The sequence below is a fragment of the Pezoporus wallicus genome, unplaced genomic scaffold, assembly GCF_028554395.1.
Source record: "Pezoporus wallicus isolate ANWC-B61680 ecotype Strahan unplaced genomic scaffold, APGP_CSIRO_Pwel_v1 contig_7505, whole genome shotgun sequence".
Taxonomy (NCBI): Eukaryota; Metazoa; Chordata; class Aves; order Psittaciformes; family Psittacidae; genus Pezoporus; species Pezoporus wallicus.
Window position 1 is genome coordinate 697,164 of NW_026638908.1, and position 15,160 is coordinate 712,323.

The 15,160-nt window shown below is 36.5% G+C and overlaps 1 protein-coding gene across 4 annotated transcripts in view; it reads right to left on the reverse strand.

The window, feature by feature from the left end:
- Window positions 1-15,160, reverse strand: part of WASF1 (WASP family member 1) — an 88,143-nt gene that overhangs the window by 11,734 nt on the left and 61,249 nt on the right. For all 4 annotated transcript variants that reach the window (XM_057413236.1, XM_057413235.1, XM_057413233.1 and 1 more), the window contains exons 2-3: window positions 12,976-13,136; window positions 4,769-4,903 (exon numbers count right to left, since the gene is read on the reverse strand). In XM_057413236.1, coding sequence (XP_057269219.1) covers window positions 4,769-4,903; window positions 12,976-13,108 — 268 coding nt within the window. In that variant the 5' untranslated portion in view covers window positions 13,109-13,136. The remainder of the gene's footprint in view (window positions 1-4,768; window positions 4,904-12,975; window positions 13,137-15,160) is intronic.

The window sequence follows — 15,160 nt, forward strand, 5'->3', positions numbered from 1 at the left end:
GTGGTCTCAACAGAACTGCCACATTATTTAACAAATGACATTTTGTCCAGATCCCTCTTCTTCCACACAAAATACAAATTATGCTATCATGGCTTTACCACTGAACTATTAAGCCTTGGACACACTAATTTAAAACTGATTTACTTAATAAATAACCCATAAATTGAATTGAGTGATAAGAAAATGGGAGAAAAGGCATGGAGAGCAGTTGGAGCTCAGCCCATTTGCACAGATCTTTGAAAGGGAGGCATACCGAAATCCAACTTTCATTACATAGAGATGTGCCAGGAAAAGTTACTTTCTATATGACTGAACCATCTTTTTCTTTATTTAACTTTGGGGATAAAAATTCTTATGAATGAACTGGCAGTACTGCTATTCTCCACATTAAGATATTACATGTGTAGGTCATGACCTAATTTTCATGTGGTCCCTGTTCTTAACTTAGATTACATTTATACCCAAATCACCAAATTCCTCTTCAGAGGCTAGAGACAGTAAGTGAGCTGGCCTTCAAAATGGGATCTACTACCCTCTCCTTTTAAGTCTTGTAATAGATTGAGTATTGTCATTGGAAAGTTGACCGAGTCTCCCATTTTTCAGCAGTATAGAGCATAATTAGCTGTCAAGCCTTTTAGGTTTCGCCCATCTGATGCCACCTTTTTTGCCTATAGCAAAATGTAAAATTTCTCTTTAGCATTAATCCAGCAAAACTTCTGAAATACTGTATTTCTTATGACAAAGCAGTATTTTTAGAATGCTTAGGGGGAAAAAAAAAAAAGCACATGTATTCAAAGCCAGAAGCCCACTGAAATACAATTCACAACACTGTTTGATTCCAGAAGCATGAAAGGCTGCTCACCCATAGCACTTCTGCCAGTAAGTTTTTTAAGCTGCTTGTCACAGTTACAACCAATACGCTGTAGAAATCAAGAACTTGATATCCTGCTGCTGAGATGAAAATCCTCTCCAGTTTGAGATTTAAATAGAATTAGGCAGTTCATATTAACAAACCACTAGAATAATACCAAAATAAGCACATAACTCTCAGTTTATGAATTCTTCTTCTGCCATGATACCATTTATCTCTGAGTGATACACAACTGTTTTCTAATACTTCATTACACTGCACATCAGAGCTGTCCTGTGTATGAGTATTTCAAAAAAGAACAACATAAAGGCTAAAGTGCATATTCTTTTAAAAACTTTAAAATTTATACAGAAATTATTTACTTGTAGTAATACTTCAAGTTTAATGGCACAAATAAATTCACAAAGATGTGGTAAATTCACAAAAATCTATTATTATAAAATTTGCATATATATGGAAAGAGTTAGTAACACTATAAAGTAAATACTGAAATTAAAAATAGTTGCCAAGAAACTATACTTTTGGGGTTTATTTTCTGACCTATAAGGAGGATATCTTATATTCTAGTGACACTGAAACTATCAACCTTCGTTCACCTTCATAGCAAGAAAATGTTTTCCCAGTCCTAAAAAGACTCCCGATATGGTAACTCTTGAATACATATAGACTAGTTTCCTACACAATTGAAATAAAAGTCAGTTTACTGAAGGAAAGCAGAGGATTTCTTTTTGTCTACATGCAAGTTTAGTATTTCTTCTGAGGGGAAAAAAAAATACATGTATATAAAAAGAATAAAATGTGTAGAAAAATTATTACAATTAAAAATGAATAATTATGAGAAATCAAGAATTTTAAAACAGTGTAATAATTCAAATAATTTAAACAAAGTTCACAGCAATTCTTCTATGACAGAAAGATTGTGTGCTAGGAGTTAGGACACAATCCTAACCTTGGTTTTATTTGCTTTATTATTTCAGAAAGATATTGTAATAATTCAAAATGAGAAAACACACAGATTATTAAAAACATTCAGAGCTTTTTATTACTCTGACTTTACCAGAAACATCTTGTCAAGTATCTGCAACTTGTTCAATGAATCTGATTTGCGCTGGTTTTGTTCATGCCACTTAGCTTTAAATGAATCTTAATTTCTTCCTCTTGTGTAATGACATGAGCCCAGAGGAACACATTAAAACTTCTGTTACTGCCTGCTGGCAAAGAGCTAGCAAATGATACTCATTTTACAAGTACAGCCTATTTGACACATGCTCTTAGCTAAGCAGAAGGACTGAAATTTGTTTCATTCTTGCATGGAGGGTTAAGAAAGGTAAAATCAAATGTTTTCCCCACACCTTCATATGTTAACATCCTCCAGCTATTTTAGCCCAGATCATGTCTAAAACAAAACTATTTGTGACGAATTTCTAAATTTCAAGTCCCAAATAGGAGAAATAGTTTCCTGATCCCTCACTTTTAAGGAAATATAATATGAAATTTCCTTTCATCTCCTTTGTCTTCATCTGGTGACTCATTTTGAGCAGACGTTTGTGAATAAGGAACACTGGGTTAAGGACTGACAACTCTTAGGTTAATAAAGATGGTAATTTAATAGGTCCTGACTGAGGACTGCATGTGTTCCTCCTAAGTACTAGCAGTCACCGCTATTCTATGCGTAGGCGACAGATCCAAAGTATCAGATTCAAGTCACACTTAACCACTCAACTTGATCAAGCAGACACCTTTTCAGCCTTGTTGTCTTTAACTGCAGTGTCTGTCCCTTTCTTTAGCTATACAGTTCAGTATACACAGTACTATGAAAAGTTACTGATCTGGTGCACTGGGAATTACACACTATTTAAAAATATTTCTAGCAATTCTCTAACATTATATAGTTACGGATATTTAGCACTGACACCTACAGCCAAACTTGTCAATGCCCATTTACACAGGAAAGCACAATTTTTCACTTTGCTATCCTGTAACATCCTTAGATGCTTTAACTCAATGACTCAAAACGGTCTCTCCATTTTCCTGAAAATGTGAATGGCTGCCACACTAGAAACACCGCATCAACATATATCCCACTTTGATTTAAACTAAAAACCAAGGATGTCATGGGTAAACACAGATATGACATTAACACTCTGGAAAACTACAGCTATTACAAGATGACAATAGTTAACAACTTGTTACTGTATATAGAAAAGATTTTTGTAGTTGTCCAATCAATAGTAAACATGGTATTTTATTGGTGTCTTGGTTTCAGCTGGGATAGTTAATTTTCTTCCCTAGTAGCTGGTACAGTGCTGGTTTTGGATTTAGTCTGAGAATAATGTTGATAACACAGGGGTGTTTTAGCTGTTGCTGAGCAGTGTTTACACTAAGTCAAGGATTTTTCACATTCTCACCTCACCCCACCAGCGAGCAGGCTGGGGGTGCACAAGAAGCTGGGAGGAGACCCAGCCAGGACAGCTGACCCCAAATGACCAGAGGGATATTCCATACCATATAGTGGCATGCTCAGTATACAAACTCAGGGTAAAGCCAGGCAGAGGCCGCTGCTCAGGGACTTGCTGGGCATTGGTCAGCAGGGGATAAGCAATTGCATTGTGCATCACTTATTTCTATATTCTAATTATTATTATTATTTTCCTTTCCTTTTCTGTCCTATTAAACAGCCTTTTTCTCAACCCACAGATTTTACTTTTTTTCTCCACTTCCCTCCCCCCTCACATGGTGTGCAGGGGGAAGTGAGCAAGTGGCTGTGTGGTGTATAACTGCCCACTGGGTTAAACCACAACAATTTGCAAAAGAGGTGCATGTACATGATTTATGCTCACTTGTCAAGAGACTTGGAAAATCCCATTAATGTAAGAATTCCCTTGGGCAAGTCACTATTTCGTGGAAAATCTGCTACTAGCTGAGAACAGCTGTCTTTTGAAACCTGCTCTAAAATCAATGTAATGCAAAATACTTCCTTAGCTAAATTTTGTTATTAGTGAATTGCAACATACAGAGAGACAGCCTGAAGAGCACGTTCCTGGTTTGACACTTAATTACTCCTGAATGACATGCAACTATTATACCTAGACAGTTAGAACTGAAACAGCTTTCTATACTTTAACATTGGATCTCACAAGTCTGAAGTTATTTTTCATTGATTGGATGTTGCTCTCCTGTCCAGGCTTTAGCCATATAGTCTAGAACACCCTAAACCTGTTTTAGATTACAAGGCCTTTCATAGTTCCATATGTAACCAACAGATTTCCAGGAAGGCAAAAAAGCTTCACGGCATTTATGTAAATTTATGTAAATTAGGTGGTCAATGTTCCTGCAGTCATCACAAAGCCTATGCATCATTAAAATCCCATACAAATTTTGTCTTATTGGCATGAGACATACCTGACTGACTTTCGGCACTACTTGTTTTCTCAGTGCTAACCGATATTTATAGTTCTTAAAGCTATTTAGGAAGACTCCAAGGGGACATACTGCATCAGTAAATGGAGCTGTACAACTATAACTTCATAAGCTGCAGTAAATAAGATGGTAACAAATTAAATGCAAAACCCCAATGTAGCAAATGGTTACATCCCATGGGAATTAATAGGAAGGTTAAAAAAGAGTGAAGACTTATCTCCAAGCATTCAAACAATGTATTACTAATATTAAATTCATTGGTAACAGTACTGTTCAGTAACCATGAAAATGTTCAGCTCAGAAAGATGCTCAAGGCTATAAAAGAAACCTGTAGCAGAAATACAAACAGACCTCTCTCTACTGATGTTTTGCTTTGTATTCTTATAAATATAATTTAAACTATTATTATTTCCATTTCAGGTATCAGTGGTGTCTGGTGACAAAAATAAGAAAAATTCAATGCAGGAGTTAACTTACATTCCTCTTCCTTTGGATCAAGCTGTGTAACACTGACAGATAACCGATCTACACGTTCTTGTAAGGAGTTGACTCTAAATGAGAAACTGTGTGCTTCATTGAAAAGTTCACCAAATATATCTTCAGCATATTTACCTGAAATAAAAAAAATAAATAAAAAAATCAACCATACCTCAAGACAGCCAAATGAGTTTGCCCTGAAAGAGATTTGTATTTCAAGTAAGTAAATCAAAGATGCATTAGTATCACTTGTAACAACCTGAACTTACTGAACCTATTAAGAGTGCTTCAGAAAAGTGAAATTACTTTTAAAATTTAATTCACTAACAGAAAGATTACTAAACTTTTAATATACATTTACTACAAAATTAATGTACTTCAGATAATATATTCGTATTATTCATTTTAATTAGACAACTCATGTAATATTCAGACATGCAAATTAATATTAAAATAAAGTATAAAATTTCATGTATAGAATTAAAAGCAAATTGCAGGTCTCTAAAATCTCATCATTTCTCTTTAATAGGTGTGTTTTAAGACTACAGTTTATCTATACCATTTTATCAGGTTTATAATTCACTTACCTCATTAATACGCTCCAATTGCAAATATCTGACTCAAAAATCTTTCATATGTTGCATACAGCCACAAACATGCTGCCAGGAATAATCTGCAGATACTTATGAACACTAACCCTCAAATGGGAAATAAATTAAAAATACCCTGTTGTGTTTTAAGTGTTAACATGAAAATGCCAACCATAACATCTCTACCTACGTGTCTGTTGGCAGTCTCTTTATTTAGCCTAAAGCGTATTTTAACTAAATGCTTTTCCAAGCAAAGCAAGATGTTTGCTTTTAGTACAACTTGCATTCAAAAGAATACTACATGTGAATGTATATATGTATACATCAGCTATAATGCAGTATTTGTTGCCATCTCTGTGTGCATTCTTTGTCAATTCTACTTCATTTTTTAATGGATTATCAAAGACATGATTATAGGTCATAACACTGAACACAGTGTCACAAACTCAAATAAGTAAAAAAAAAAAAAAAAAACAACAAACCAACCTGATTTACTGTATTCGCAAACCCTGCTTAGTTGACCAGAAATGTACCAAAATTTGTTATTTTCAAAAGGCAAATCATATTCTCTCCAATATTACTAGTTGCTCTTCTTAGTCCATCACACTGGCATTTGTTTTTATTAACAGGGCACAAGTTTTTTTATTTAAATAAGAGGCTATATTATTATTTATTTTAAATTAAGGAATATATTATTCACTTTATTCTTTTCACAAGTTTTTCTCTTGTCTCATAGGGCTCTATTCACAACTAACCCTTCGGTAAGAAAAGGGATACGGGAATCCAGCTCCCTCTGGTGTCAGTCAATGTCCTTTTTTGTGACAGTCAAATGTCAAGAAAGTAATTGTTCAAAAAAGGCTATCAAAACACATTCACCTTCTTGGGGGAAGAAAGGACAGCATGTCGCTTCCAAGCCATTTTAAAGCAGAGCCGAAAACAGAATACTAGCTAGTAGTTACTAGCTGAAAATAGAATGAAAATAATATTGCTCACTGCCTCCCTCATTTTTTTTTAAATTGAAACTACCAAAATAGGTATCATCCATTCATGTTCATTACCACTGCAGTCAGTATACAATGGCTTATAAAATCTGAAAAAAATGACAGACCTGTTTTACAATTCGTTTCTTTCATCATTTGTTTCTCTTTATCTCCTGATTTTTCCCCATGCCTTAAACATTTGTCCAGCACTGGTATCTATGCACAAACGAAAAATTTCTAACTATCCAACACACTAATATGAAGGAACACTAAGGTAAAAGAAATGTTATTTCTGTCTTGCTCTGGGGGACTAAGTATTTATAAGATGAAGTGAACTACGATCACCATGTAAAGTTCTGAACTTCTAGGCTAATTAAAGTGTGGCAGAGAGAGATAAGATATTGTGTTGTACAAATTCCTAGAACCACACTAGCATGCTGCAGAATCAGGGCAATAAATCAGCAGTATGCCCAAAACTCCTTAAATTCACTTGAACTACAGCATTCTTTAACAACCTTAACAAACCTTAAGGAAAGAGCATCTAAATTAATCATTTTACAACAACTGGATCAGTTATCACCAGATCCAACCCTAACTATTCTATGATTCTATGATTTAGTTACAGGCTCTCAGACAAGGAGTGGGACATGAGTCCTGATGCAGGACAGCCACTTCTTTACTATCCTTTTTCATTTTTAAAGAAAGAAGTTCCAAACTTTTCAACCGCACCTAAGCCTGGAACAGCATCATGAGAATCGGTTATGGCATCAGCAGCCTTAGGAACCATGGTCTAAATATTAAGTTAACTATCTGGATAAATAAATTGAGTACCTAAAGTGCTCAATGCCATGAAACAGCATCATTTTGCAACATTCAAGAGGATGACAGTAATCTCAGGCCAATGCAAGATGCATCAAGCAGGACAATCAAAATGAGATAATTACTCAAGGTTACCAGTAGTATTAATCTTCATTAATTTAGCCTTGACTCATCTGTCAGACTGCTGGAGCCTGGGGAAGGGAAGGAACCTGACTAATGCGTATATGAACAAACTTTTATTCCAATCCTAAATATATTGTATTAAATTGTAAAATATTATAAAATATTTATATATTAAATATGAAATTATATTATTAAAGGCAATGTATATTGAGGTGCTATATCATTAAATTTAATAATATTGTTATTTTAATGTTAAAATAGTAAATGTGTTGATATATTGAAATATACAAACCTCAAATGTTCTTACAGTTTAAAAATATAGGTTTGGAAATTTGATTTAAAAAAAAGTAGAAATTGATAAAAATATCAGAAAGAATAAGCTTTTAGAATTCAGCCTGTTACCCACCTATATGCTTTCATTCCTTGATTTCTACTATTTCCATCCCATTCACGTACTAAACAGTATTTTTGCTCAGTACAGCTTCTAAAAAATAGAAGCATAGAACAAAAGCAGCCATAAAACCTGTCTTGTGTCCTGCTGTACAATCCCTTCCCAATATACTTACACTACAAAAATTACATTATTCACTACACAATAGTTCCTTCCTACACAATATAATGTGCACACTAGAAAATATTCTTTCAGGATAATTAGCTACCACATAAGCTACTAACAATATGTAACCAGTGTCCCTTTATAAAAAAAAAACAAGAAAGTTATTCTATTAATACATTTTTCCTCCTCCATTAATTCTGACACATAATTTACCATATTCATTGCCTGCTGATTTAGCTTCAGATCTTCACTACATCAATTTTATCTAACTTAGCAAAAATCTAAGTATATCTGAGTTTCACTTGAAACTCCAGGTTTGTTTCTTATTGGATCATTTCAATTGCTCAGCTCAGTTGGTAGGAAACGGACTGAAATTCAGCCAGGAGACTGAACTGTCTCCCAGGCTTGGAGATAAGAACCTTGATAGATCCTTGAGAACTTCAGTGACTATGGCTGAGCAAGTTCTGAAGAACAAAGTACTAAATACAGTTCAATGATGCTCATTAGGAACTTAACATTAGGAAGGTGTAAGGGCAGTCCACAAGGACTGGATTCAAGGACTACAGGAATATCAGAGTACTGAAGAGGCAACTTGGTTCCTTTAGCCAACAAAACTGTGCCAGGCATTTATCAGACAACCTTATCAGGCTATCATAAATACCAAATAAACTGTTAAAGGTCACCTGTGAAGCAGGTCTGATGCTTCTTGTTGACAACCAAAAAGAAAATGAGCCTTCAAAAGTCCCCAGTCCTGGAGGTCTGAGATACCATTTCTTATCTCCCACTTGAGGACACCACCAAGTAAACTGGCCAAGATTATCCAGGTATTCAGAAATCTGTGAAAGAGACTGCTGAGAGCTGAACCTGATGCTGAAGGTACCGGTCCTAAAGATCATTTCACAGGGAAGTCCTGCTCTTCCTTTTTTAATATCACCTGAATTCACTGCTCTACGGAGGCAAGGAATTAATGACAGAAAGGACTTCTTTCTCCTAATTCACAGTTGTTTTCCATGAGAAATCACAGACCATTTGCTCATCCCCTCATTATCATACAAGATAGACACGAAAGAGCATCACATTGCCGATACTGCCACTGCTGGGTAGACAACATCAAGAAATTAGGCAGAAGTATTTGAGAAGATGTGTGGGGTGTGTGTTTGTGTGTGTCTCTGAAGAGCTGAATAAGCCTTTAGTTTTCAAGTCCATCACTTCCCTTAGCCCATGTGTTTAAGAACACCTTCTCTAGTGTTCTCTGGCAATTATAGTAATAAGGAAGAAAGGAATGATTAATGAATAACATCTACAGAGAATACTCAATATGCTTGTGAGGACAGTGAAAAGGAGGATTCCCAGAGATTCTGCTGGTTCTGGAATACTGACTGAAGTTCTAGCTGCAGATCTGTAGAGACCTACCTCTGACAATGCAATATGCAGGGGCCTCACATGTGCTGAGATGTTGTAGAGACGGGATGAAGAGAGGGTGGTCTTTGAGCTGAAGAGGCCCAATTCTAAAGATCAGTTGCAGTCCAGACAACTGTTAAATGTTTCTAGAGAAACATTTCCTGCTTATTGAATGTTAACACCTTAAGCTATAACAAACTGAAGGTTGTCCTGAGGTGAGAAAATGTCTCTCACAAGATAAGCCATGATTAAAAACCCTCTAGGCGTTGGCACAGTAAGCAAAAAAAAAAAAAACACAAATAAATATGGAAGTTAAAAGCACCTGAGAGCGGAAAAAAAAGGAGAAATAATCTTGAAAGTTAGGGTTTCACCCCTGAAAACTAACAGATGAGGAGAGAGGAAAAGAAATAACTAGGAGAACTTGGTAAAAATAGGAAATAGTAAAAAGACAGAAAGAGGGGAAAGGCTACTAAAGGTTCAATATTAACTGAAAGTTGTTTTCACTAACAGAAAAGGCACTCCAGCTTTGCAAACAGTTATGCAGCATTCTCTATACAGAGTTCGAAGAAAAAAAAAAGGAAAAGATATCTTGCTACAATTGAATAAAAGTTCTGGTCTGAATGTCTACAATATAAATAATCATTAAAGGAACATACTCAAAAGAAGAAATGTTCTCCTCCCCAGATGGAGGTGTCAGAGACCAGGGCTAAGAACAAACCCCATCGGTTACATTTCTTACGTGTCATCGAGATTCTGTGTACAGGGAACTGATGAATAAAAGGATAAGCAAGATTGGTCAATGGCTATGAACAAAATGAAGAGGTTGCATGCACAGAAGAGAACTATTTACCCATCTTCTAACAACAGCACAGCTGCACAGCGCTATCAGTTGTGTTTCATGTATGCTGAAATGCTGTAGACTGACATACACCAACATATGCCAACTCCGGCAGCACTGGTGTACTAATTAATTACCTGCAATATTGCTGAAAAAAGTAGGTAAGCAATATTGCTTCTCCAAAGCAGATACAGTCAGCAAGCAAGAAATACAGGGAAGAATGGCAAGGATACTAAGACATCTGTTGCTGTTGTCCAGAGAGTTTCTGTCGCCACAGTGCTAAGAAAAGCTGTCAGAAGACAGAGCCTTTTATGAAGGCAGAAAAGACTGGGAACAGACAGGGGAAAAAAAAATAATTACTTACTGGCAATACTGTATGTTGTATCAAGACAGAGCGATATGCTTTCATGCTCCAGGGAGAAACACAAGGACTACCACTCAAAGGGGAAACACATATTTCATTCTTTCATCTCTACTTCTTTTAAAGGTCAAAAAAATTTCTCAAACTGAACAATTAAAAGCAACACATCAAATAAACTATGAAAAGACTGAGAATTTGTCTGGAGTCACATAGCATACTGACATACATAACACTACTGCTGACATACAGATGTAAAGCTCTGTTCATTTTATATAAAAACACAGCAAAACAGAATTCCTGTCATTTAATGGGTATTGTTTCTGCATGCCTATCCTACTTACATATAGTATCCAAGATCATAGAAACATATCCCAGTTCAGGTTGAAAAGACCGCCAGAAGTCACCTAGTCCAACACCCTGCTCAAAGCGGGTCCAATTAGCTCTAGTTGTTTGACCAATCCAGTCATTAATAACTCCAAGAATGGTGATCTAACGACTTATATGAAAAACTCTACACTTAGCTTTACTCCATGATGTTTTTCAAGATCCTTTAAAGTACTTGAGGCTCTAATTCCACCACAGCACTCTTTGTCCATATCATAACAGAAGAAAGCTTAAGAATGGTTGGCCTTGAGAGTCATAATGTCGGGAGATTAATCCTCTCTCTATTTGAGGGCCAGTAACTGAAAGACTTTAGAGGCAGAAATGACTATGTGCTAATTAGGTCAAAGACCATTCACTTCAATTTGCATAACTTTACCATCAAAAGCAAAAGCAGCTTTAAAGAAAATGAAGCCCTACCAGCACACTCAGCTGCTGCTCTGAGTCTGCAATTTAAATGCTGGTTCTCAAATATACACACAAACAAAAAGGGAGGCCTGCAGAGAAGTTGGTTGCCAGGTGACTGCTATGAAATCTTGCATGGTGGTTGTGACTCACAGGCAACTACTAAAATTTATTTGCATGTCAGCAGCCCTTGCTAACATTGTTACACACTGGTAACAGCGACACACGACTTTAGATTAGTTATTTGGGTTTAAGCACGTGAGAGACAAAATTCCTATGGCAGAACTCCCAAATCTTTTTGAATTTGTATTGTTGCTAGCACAAACAAGCAGAAAAGCTAAAGAATTCTGGAACAAAATACTTTCACAAATAGTCATGCCTTTGTAACATGATGCCCCCCCCCCGCTTTTTTTTTTTTTTTTTTTTTTTTTTTTGGAAAACATGCAGAGTATAAAACAGGAACTTGCTTCAGTTGGTATAAATACTGCCTGCAGAAAGTCTACGAACACCATGATGCTATATGGAGGGAAGAACAGAAGACTGAAATAACAGGTCCTGCTCATCAGTAAAAAAATCTGAAAGACCTATTCTGGGCTTGCTGTTGCAGAGTAAATGAGTGCATTTTCCCTCCTCTTTTACCACTCTTGTCATTTCCAACATCACATGCCTTTTTGACCACGAGTGAGTCACAAGTTCATGACAGAAACTCTTCTCAAGTGAAAACAGCTCATTTAGGTCTCATCCCCCGTGTGCACACTTCACATAGCACCACATTCCTTTTACGAAAATGAGTTTACGTAATTACAGTTGCACACCCTTGAAAGTACCACTCTAACTATGCTATGCATTCAGCAAGCCATATGACAAACATGGGAGCACTCAATGGTTATTCTTCAATATTTTTTTCTCCTTTAGTTGAATTCTTCCTGTTCTGGTACTGCTTCATTCTGACCTCCTCCTGAGCAGCTGTATACACAGTATCAGCCATAGGCTCTGTATACCAAGAAAACATAGCAAAGGCAGCCAAATTTCAACAGGTTAAGTGCCGACACTATGTCGTCGAGTTAGACGCTGGTATTCTTTAAAATTGAAAAGCCAAGTGATTTGTTTGTTGGGTTTTTTTAAGGTCAAATATGAATAAAGCTGGGTTGTTTTCAAGTTGCTGTAACTTAAAGAAAAACAATCCAGGAGCCAGCCTTTTCAGAAACACTCCTTTAGAGTTCTAGAGCTTGAGAAATATTCACTCCTCTCAAATGCATCCACAGAAAAAAAGAAAATGTTGCCAGAAGAGAGAAGGAGGAAGAAAAACCTTCAGATGTTTGAAATACTATGTAACAATTACATTTCTGGCTTTATTATTTTAAAAGGCAACTACTTTATTTTCGGAATGACCACAACATTACCAAGGGTTTAAGTTAAGAGAATTAAGCCCCCAGTGACATATTCCTCATTATGCCATATTCCCTAATCAAGAATTGCTCTAAGGTTAACAATTACTGACTGACTTCATCAACTACCATGTATCTGTTTCTGTCATGTTTCACTGGTAACAGAAATAACGTGCTGCTGGAAAAATTCCTAGCTTTCTAGAACACAAGTCCATGCTAGTCACCAGCCATAAAAGGAGTACATTCAAGGCTCAGCCACAATTCTCTGCTGGAGATTGCAATAGGTGTTCCTACTTCACAACCACAAAAACTGTGACAGTAAAGCATATTCATTCTAAACACAGCTATTAGGACAACATACTTACTTAGGCTACTCAGTTGTCTGATTATATTTGCCAAGGAAATATTGGTGACACATTCCAATTCATTCTTGATACCTCGGGGCAGAGCTGTGTGGCACAGGTGCCTAGGGTCTATGTTCCTTTTTACCAGTGGCATTCTGAAATGTATCAGAGGACCAGCAAACCTGTAAAAAAAGGAGACAATATACAGTTACAAGTTTAATTATGTTTTAAATTCAGATTATGTCTAAACTGACTAAACCTAACAAGGTAAAAATACCTCCATAGCACTGATGGAATTCATTGCTCTGTGAGTACTTAAATCCTTTTTTCTTTGCCCAATGAAAGACTATTTCATTCTCTCTCTTTAAACCTTTACCTGACTCAGAAGCCAGTGAAGTGACAATTTTTTATCGTTCATGATTTTTTTTCAATTTCCCTCTGGAAAAAAAGAACAGGAAAATCTTTGTGGTACAAAACCATGAAAGAATTACTTTCTTCTTGCTGGACTACTTCCTTATTCAGGCCAGGCAAAGTCCGACAACAATCTCCCTTTATTATGATGTCAAAGGCAAACCAGCTATCTAATCCACCTGAAATGTAGATACGACCCAATTATCATGCAATGTCATGTTACTAGCAGGAATTACCCTTCTAGTCTAAATATCACTTCTAAATCATACCTAAGGAAGATGTTTCCCTTCCACTTACACTGCTACTGGAAATAAATTCAGCTAAGAACACATCTTCCAAATATGAAAGTCATCTCAGAAAACTTGCGGTGCAAAGTCCTCCACGACTCAGAAATCCTACCCCTCCACACCTTTCCAAATACACATGTTAAATTAATCAAGAGTCTTTACTAGTTCTACAGACAGCTTAAGAATCATCTCTGGCTGTGAATCCCAGGCTTGTAATTTTCTGCTCCCACGGCACTAATTGTCCCTGGAGTTCCCCAGGGGGCAAGTTATGCCTCTCATCTTATTACAGCTGCTTATTAAGATCTGTCCACTAAAACTTTTCTTCATGAAGAAAGGATTCCCTAAAATTCTGTAATTTTTCCATCATCTGTCAGGTAAAACACTGAATGACCAATGCAAACCTCCCATTTGATATACAGACACAAGTTTTCCACTATACAATCTGCAGTCCTAGTCACTCCACCAGACAGTCTGCCACAGCTTCATCCGTTCTCTGCTTAGATGCTTTATCTCAAAACGTTCCCAGCATGCAGCTAGGGCTTTGTGTTATGCCACAGAACGCATCTTCCCTACAGTATATAAAGATATATGAAACTGCTGTAACAGAAGGCCATGGTGGTAGGGCTGAAAATTTGCTGACCTAGAATGGCATAGGGAATTAGGAGAGTCAAAGACGACTTAATGGAGTACTTTACTTCCTCAGACTGCTTAGATTTCTCCTTGCCACTTTTCTTGAGAGTATACTCTTTCACTGAAGCCACGGCTCACTGCGGAGAGACAGAGGCCAGGATCCGTAAGTCTACCTGAGAAACACCTCTGCATTGCCAGGATCTGATTAGACTTTATTTGCTGCATTTTAACACCATGTCTACTGCCCTTATTTTCTTGAGAGAACGACAAAATGTTTTATGCTTTTGAGGGATAAACCCAAATAATTCTTCTCATCAATGACTTAAGGGAAGGATTATTCAGTTCTTAAAATTTTGTAATTTAGTTCCTCAATAATAACAGCAAAAATTATGGAAGTGGGCATGGGGCAGGGGTAAATTATAAGAACAGATTATTATTTTCGTTTTCTAGGAATATCCCAAATCTTTCTAGTCCCTAAACACCTACTTACAAGCTTGCAACATACAAGCTAAATTAAATAAAAAAGTGCAAATCTGAACATTGCCAGACAACAGATAGAAGCAATGACAGAGTGTTTACGACTAAACTGAGACTTTAATCCTGCTGGCATAAGACACAAATGTAGCATGAAGCAAGGGAGATCAAACTGGCCTCATCAGCAGAGCTTCTGCTGTCTCAGGAGGCACAAACCCCCTTCCTGCAGTGACAAGACCCTGAAGAAACCCTCAACTACAGGCTCGTTGTTATGGCTCCCCAACAGAAAATAAAGGAACCATTCTGTCACTGTCAAGGAAGCACAACAAATGATACGTGAGCAATGTTCTACAGAAGCAATTAAATATTAATTCCAGAGTTAAGCCCTTTCTTGATTACTGCTT